General features: G+C 57.1%; 1 protein-coding gene across 1 annotated transcript in view; it reads right to left on the bottom strand.

The window, feature by feature from the left end:
• Positions 1-305: 305 nt before the first annotated feature.
• Positions 306-7,020, bottom strand: part of TRABD2B (TraB domain containing 2B) — a 199,759-nt gene continuing 193,044 nt past the window's right edge. Inside the window, exon 7 of the mRNA XM_032361501.1 lies at positions 306-2,296. Coding sequence (XP_032217392.1) covers positions 2,077-2,296 — 220 coding nt within the window. The 3' untranslated portion in view covers positions 306-2,076. The remainder of the gene's footprint in view (positions 2,297-7,020) is intronic.

The raw sequence follows: 7,020 nt of genomic DNA, 5'->3' as shown, positions 1-7,020 counted from the left end.
CCCGCTCAGAAATAGGAAATCACAGCTCTGCCAAAGATAAATGGACTCCAGCCAGTTCGAGGCCAAAGATAAATGGACTCCAGCCAGTTGAGGGCATGGGGTCAAGTTCAGTTTATAATGTGATGCCCATGGGGCTGGCTGGACCCTCTGAAGCAGATCTCAGGGCTCCTTCCAGGTCTCAAGCTCAAACATGCCCATCCGGGGCCAAGATGAAAAGAAGCTCACTGCTGGCCAAGATGCTCATGGGACCTCTAGTCATCCAGAGCTGCCCCGAATTTTGTCTCAAAAGGAAGACAGCTGCTGGGAGGGGTACAACGGCATTGGGTCTAATCAGCCAATGTCAGGTCTTCCAGGGAAGTCCATGATGTGGTGATGCTGTGGAGCACTGGGCTGGGAGTCAGCAGACCCACCCAGCTGTGCAGTCTTGGGGAAGTGTCTCCCCTCTCTGGGCCTCATGATTACTCTTAATGTTCTTATCTGTCAAACGAGGGGCCCTTTCTGCTCTTGGGTTCCAGAACTCTGTAACTGGTGAGCCTCCAGTCCAATGAGGATTTAGGGCAAGGAGGAAGGCAACCTGGGTCCTTTGCTTTCTCAGCCAGCAAGCTGGAGGCAGAGGAATGAGGTCAGTCTCCCTAAGTCTCAACTGCCTGCCTGCCCGCCCAGATTCTCCCACCTGCCAGCCTCTGATTTGGTAGGAAAGCCTCTCACTAGCTCCAAGATAAGACAAGTTGGGGCATGGGACACAAGCTTGTGCACAGGCTGTTGCCAGAGCCCCTCGTTCAGAGGGGCTAACATGAGTGACTGTGGCCAAGGGGTCTCTTGGGCTGGGACGAGGGGCTTGTGCTGGCCCATCTGGGGGCGATCTCCTTTCCTTGGGGCTTCCCTGTGCAGAAAGAACATGGCAAAATACGGTCCAGGGGACGAGCATTGCTTTGGAATCATACTGATCTGGGGTCATGTCCCAGCCAGGTGACCTTGGGCAAGTCAGTTTATCCATTTGGGGGGGCTCAGTTTCCTCATCTGTGAAATGGGGACAATCACATCTCATAGAACTGGCATGAGAATCAGTGACAAAGTGAGTGTGCAAAATGCCTGCCGTGCTGCAGGCTCAGGACAAAGGGTAGCTTACATTAGGATTATTATTACTGTGTGACTCCTAGAGCCTCTGTCCCTAAAATGGCCCTTCTGTGCCCACACCTGCCTTGGACCCAGCTCACTCAGTTTGGCGTGACTTCAACAGGCTCTTCTACAAGCCAGGCTCAAAGAAGACTAATGAAACCAGAACAGAGGAGTCTGGACTCACACCTGGGCTCTCTCACTTGCTGCATGACCTTGGGCAACCACCTTCCTCTCTTTGGATCTCAACTTAACCATTTGTCACAGAGGGCTGGGGGATGGCCCCCCTTGGCACCACCATCCCTCCCTCACCCCCGTGCTTTGGTCCAAACACTTACCGAGAGCTCTGGAAGGCCATTTCACAGACACTCAGGGTTTTCAAAATAGCAGCATTCTTTCCTAAAGTACCTTCCCACCCTAGGATGCAGCCACGGAAGGGAAGTCGTCAGCGTTCACATCTCTGGCTCCCAGATCCAGCTTCAAAAGCTAATAAGCCTGTCTGCCTGCCCCTCTCTCTGAGGTCCCCATGGTGGGAGAAGCCAAACCCAGACAGCGGAAGCTTCTGCGGGCCTAGGAGCAAGCCAGTTCAAGGCCGTGGTCTGCCTGAGATTGCAGAACTCCTGGCAGCCTGGGTTCACCTCCTGGGTTGGTGCTGGGGCTACTTAAAGGGTTAACATAGGCCACATAAAAATAGTTTTATCGGTAAGAATAAATACATTTTTCTTTTTTAATATGGACACATATTTTACAAAAGAGCCCCATAGCACTATGGGAAATTAAGATCCTTCTACAAAAAAGAAGATGTAACTCGGGTATAATAAAGCTCTAGTGTTCTAACGGATCCCGTCTGGACTGCCCGTGAGGTGTCAGGCACCCCCGAGGTGGTGGCAGGGGCAGTTGGGGGGGGTGGCCACACACCCTCCTGTGGTTTCTCTGGCTTCTCTGTACTGGTGCCCAAGGTCAGGAGGGCCCAAGGCGGTGCCGCAGGAGGGGGGCTGCAACGCCGGCCACAATGGCGGGGAGGAGGCCCAGGGTGGGCTGGGGACGGCAGGGCGCTGAGCTGCTGGTGGGACCCGGCTCTTCCCGCTGCTGAAGCCGCTCTGAGAGCTGCAAGGCTGGCCCCGCGGTCCCAGGGCTGTGTGTGGGCTGCAGGGGTGGCGGGGGCGGTGAGGCGGCCGTGCTGGAGGGAGAGAGAAAGCAGGAGAACCCCGGAACGACCACTCAGTAGCCTCGTCCTGGGCTCTGGCCTGGGGTTCAGAGGCGACTTTAGGGAATCTACTTTCTTATAAAATGGAGGAGATGGGGCTGGACAGGGAAAGTGAGCTCCTGAAGCTGAAGGCCCCAAGCATGACCACTCGATACAGATCCCAGGGAAGAAAGAACTGAAGTGCCACAGAGGGGCTGGGTCTGGGGTCATGCAGAGGGGAATCAGCCTCCAGGCCTGTGTGCACAGGCGCTCTCCTGCCACTGTCCCTGCCCAGCCCGAAATAGACAGGAAATCAACCACACAGACAACCCCACCATCTCCTGCCCTTCTGATAACATCTACCAGTTACTGAAGGTCTCTCCGGCCTCAAAACCAACCTTCACAGTGGGTCTCTTCACCCCCCTTCCCTAACGAGAGGGCCAGGGATCAGAGAGGCTAAATGGCACTGGGTCCCAGGAGAAAGCACTGCCTGGGCAGGAGCCTGGGTCAGCGGCTGCGCCCTCTACATAAGCCCAGGGAGGGTGAGGGAAAGCTGTGATCCTTCATGAACTCATAAAAATAGAATCCAGTTTTGGAGGGAATGGGTGAGATTGTTGGCTCAAGAAAACCTATGAAAGGGAGCATGAAAGAGGGAGAGATAGAGAAATAAGGAGATTGAGTGCAGAACGAGCCTGCTGGCTGAGGACAGCGCCCCGTGACATGGGGAAGTGCAGGGTAGGACAGGGGCCAGGTGGGGTGGGTAAATGGCTCAAGCTCTGGAAAGAGAAAGATAGCACCTCATCAACAAAGAGAGGGCCAGGGACAGAGGAAGAGAGAGGACAAGCGTAGACAAGGTCAGAGGTATAACCCAGAGAGGCCACAGGGGTAGAAGGCTTCAGGATGAAAAGAGAGTTGGAGTTCAGGGGCGCTGGACCCCACCTGCTCTCGTGGAGCCCTGGGTAGGGGAGGCAGATGGAGATGCGATAGAGGATCTGACAAGTCCCATCACAGCAGACGTGCAAAGGAGGGAGGGGAAACTGGGTAGGGGGCACACAGATGGGCCCCTGTCCAGGGCAGGGCCAGGAAGGCCTCCTGAAGAGGTGACACAGCAGTCAGCCTGAAGACAGTTTACCTTGCATGTGACTGAGGGTGTCCCTAGTGGCCAGAGAAGTACTTAACTCAGCCTGTGGCAGCTCTGAGCCAGCACCTAGTACACATCAACCCCTAATCTTTATGGCCACGCTATAAGGCAGATCTGACTCTTATCCCCATTTTACTTAGGAAGAAACTGAGGTACCAACAGGTTAAGTAAATTTGCAGGACTCACAAGGAGGCTGGGATCTGAACCAGGCACACAGAAGGTGCTTGCTAGCAGCTGAGGCACGGGCAGGAAACTTGCCCCTCCCTGGGTGTCTGTGGTGTGGGTAGCCTCCTCCGTGTGGGACGAGACCGTTTTCCAGGGCTTACTGCCCCTCCCCAGGAGGCTGTTCACTCACTGGGCCCTCAGATCGTCCCCTGCTCTACCTTGGCCTGCACTTCCATGTGCCAGACACAAGGTCCCAGTGATCGGCCATAACCACTCTGAACTCCGTCATCATCATCACCAAGCTCCGGCCCCACAGCCACCCGGGCCAGTTGCCTCTCACACAGCCTGGCTCAGCCTGGGGTCACCATGCATGCCCCTGCCTCCAAGCAGGCTGGGGCCTCTGCTCAGGAAGAAGGTGTCCAGATGCCCTCAGTCAAGAAGGTCTTCGCTCCTGGCCTGTCCCTCATTCTCTACTCCTGGTCGTGCTCCAGCCATGAGAACCTGCCGCACCCTCACATGAAGTTCTTCTCCACCTGGTATCTACAGTGGTCATGAACTGTGCTGCGCTGTCTTTAGAAACTTCAAGAATAGCTAGGAGGAGAGGAGGGAGTGTGCCTGTGGAACAGAAGCAGGCAGACCAGGTGGCTCTGACTGCCCGCGATGACCCATAGTGCTTGGCAGAGGATGGCTCACCCTGTATCCGCCGGCAGGACACCAAGACCTCTCACACAGTTGGGGACCAGCCGACCTCACCTATCCTGCCTCCGCCAGCACGTGCCACCGTGTCCAGTCACCCTGACTGTCCTGCTGCCTTGTCCCACCCACCTATGAAGGCCTGGTTCAACGTCCCCACAATACCTCGCATGGATCTCACTGTTGCTACCATGTCGCACACAGGTACCTAGGTTTACAAAGGTGCTTGGATGGGCTCCCGCTTGGGAAGGGCCCCGAGCAGTGCCCGGCATGCTGGACACATGACACGGCTCGGCTCTTTAGCATCGTATGTTCATGTGTGTCAGTCCCCATGAGCAGCTTTCTCCGTTTACCAAGCGCTTCCTAGGAGCCCATAGACACTGCGATGCTGTACCCTTGTCACCTCATTATCCCCATTTCCAGGTTGACGGGACAGCCTGCAGGGGATCGGGATATGGAGGAGCACCCAGTGGAGGGCACATAGGTCGGCGTGCTGCTTCCTGCTGAGACCTGGAAAACCCGTGTGTGGAGGGAGGGCTGGCCCCGGGAAGGTCATGCCTGAGCCCATGCCACTACCTGAGGCCCTTCTCTCCCTTTCTCTTCTAATGAGAAAAGCTCCACAGGCTACACAAAGGGTCCACGACGGTCCCTTCCCAGGGGCTGCCCTGTGCTTTCAGCCTGAGCAGCCAGGAGGCTAGGAGGCCCGGCCTCAAGAAGAGAGGCTTTGTGCCACCTGCAGTGCCCGGAGCGGGGGCCCAGGCGGCGGGCTGCAGCCAGCCCCGCCATCAGAAGGAAGATAAGTAGGAGTTAGGAAAATTATGTCTTGCAAGGCGCCCAAAGGCATTTGCTTTCACACTTTGAAAAGCAAAGATGCACACTCCCCCTTGGAGCCTGAGCAGGGGGTTTTATTGCTTGGAAGGAGTCCCAGGGAAATGGGGTGGGGGGCGGAAAGCCCCTCCAAATACCCCCACCTCCCCAGCCCACTCTGCTCACAAAGCTCAGTCTCCTAGTTCAGACCCCCCCTCCCCCCCACTCCAAGCTCCCAGGCCCATGCAGGGGAAAACTGTCTCATGGCAAAGGGGCCTCGAAGCCAAACCAAACACTGAGGGCTCCCAGGCTCCGCAGACGGCTGGCACCAACGAGCTGAGTCTGCTCCGAGGCGACTGGGCCCCTCGCATGGGGAAGGGCCCCACTGCTTGGATGGAATGCTGAAGCCCTGTTCAAGAATGCCATATGTCCCCGTCTGCTGTGTGACTTGGGGCAAGTCCTGTCATCTAGGTCTGTTCCCCTATGTGTGCAATGAAGGAGCAGGAACAGACCCATGCATTTTAAAAATGTTTTCTAGTAGTAGAAGCCAGAAGGGAGAGCTTAGGCAGAAGCTCGAGGTGTAAAGCACAGAGGAGGGCTGCTGCTCGAGACAGTGTCAGCTGTCTGCCCGCGGAGGCCCCTCCAGGGGGCTTCCTGGACCCCTGCACCTAGAGGGTCTCCAAGAGCATCTGGGACTGGGTGCTGGGGGTCTCCGCAGGTGGTGACTTTCCTCCCAATGCAAAGGGCTACTGGCTATGCCCCGGGCGACCTTCTCGGAGGCTTCCAGGGGGCTTGGGGTCCGGGTGACTGGTAGTCCTGCTGCCCGCAGGTACAGCCCTTGATGTGGTCCGGCTGGAGGAGACCCCGCTGTCAGTATCGTCTGGCCTCTGCCTCTTCGAGCCAAGCAGGTCAGAGGCCGGTGGAGATCTGTGACAACAGGTATCCCTGCAGCTTGATGCCCTGATGTCCAAGGCCTGTGCCCACCTCCATGCCTTTGGCTTCACGGCCTTCTCTGCAAGGAATGGCCTCATCCTCCCTGTGGCCCCGGCTGTCTGATTCCTTCGCAGGCACAGGAGCACTGTGGGGCTCCAGGGCTTCTTCAGCCACACCGTTTTGGGAGCTGGCCATGACCTGAGACTTCTCCTGCTCTTGTGCCTACCAACGTGGGGCTGGGTAACCGGCGTGTGCCCAGTGTGCTCCTGCTAAGCGGCAGGAGCAGAACCCACCCAGAGGCTCACTGAAGGCTTGTAGCAGAAGCTGAGCTCAGGGCCCCAGAGCAGCTCCTGCCGGGGCGGGGAGAGTGGCATCTGAGGCCAGCCCGAGAGTCCCACCGGCAGTGCTGGAGACCACGGTCACTGAGCATCACAGGTGGCCTGGCGCCAGCTTACCACTTCACAGCATCCTGTTGTTTGCCTTCTAACCCTCAAAGCAAGCCCCAGGAAGGGCTGGGCTCTGAAGCCCATTCTGCTCGCATTTGTCTGTGCTGTTGTTCATGGAGATCCTGTTTCCCGTTTCTCACGGGGTATCTTCTACCTGCGATCTCACAGCATTCTGGCCTCACACAAAGACGTCGACCATGCAGGACCGTCCCAGGAGAACGTCTGGCCTTTCTGGGAGAAATTGGAGCTGGGGAGCCTGGGGCAGGATGGGCAGGTCAGGCGGAGGTGGGCATAGCTCTCTCAGGGGCCTAGGAGGTGGAACAGTGTCTTCTCCCCTTCGAGGGGGCCCTAGGCACCTGCTCAAACCTCAGGGAAACTGAGGCCCAGAAGGACAATGATACGTGTGTGTGTGTGTGTGTGTGTGTGTGTGTGTCCAGTATGGTACACTCACAAGCCCTCTGGGTCTGTCCACACTGAGGCCTACCTGTGCCTTGCTTCCAGCCACGCCCAGCACTTAGAAGGAGCTGTCTTGC

This window comes from Mustela erminea, chromosome 10 (genome assembly GCF_009829155.1).
Source record: "Mustela erminea isolate mMusErm1 chromosome 10, mMusErm1.Pri, whole genome shotgun sequence".
NCBI classification, from domain to species: Eukaryota; Metazoa; Chordata; class Mammalia; order Carnivora; family Mustelidae; genus Mustela; species Mustela erminea.
The sequence above is the reverse complement of the archived record's forward strand: the minus strand, read 5'-3'. Positions and strand labels throughout refer to the sequence as shown.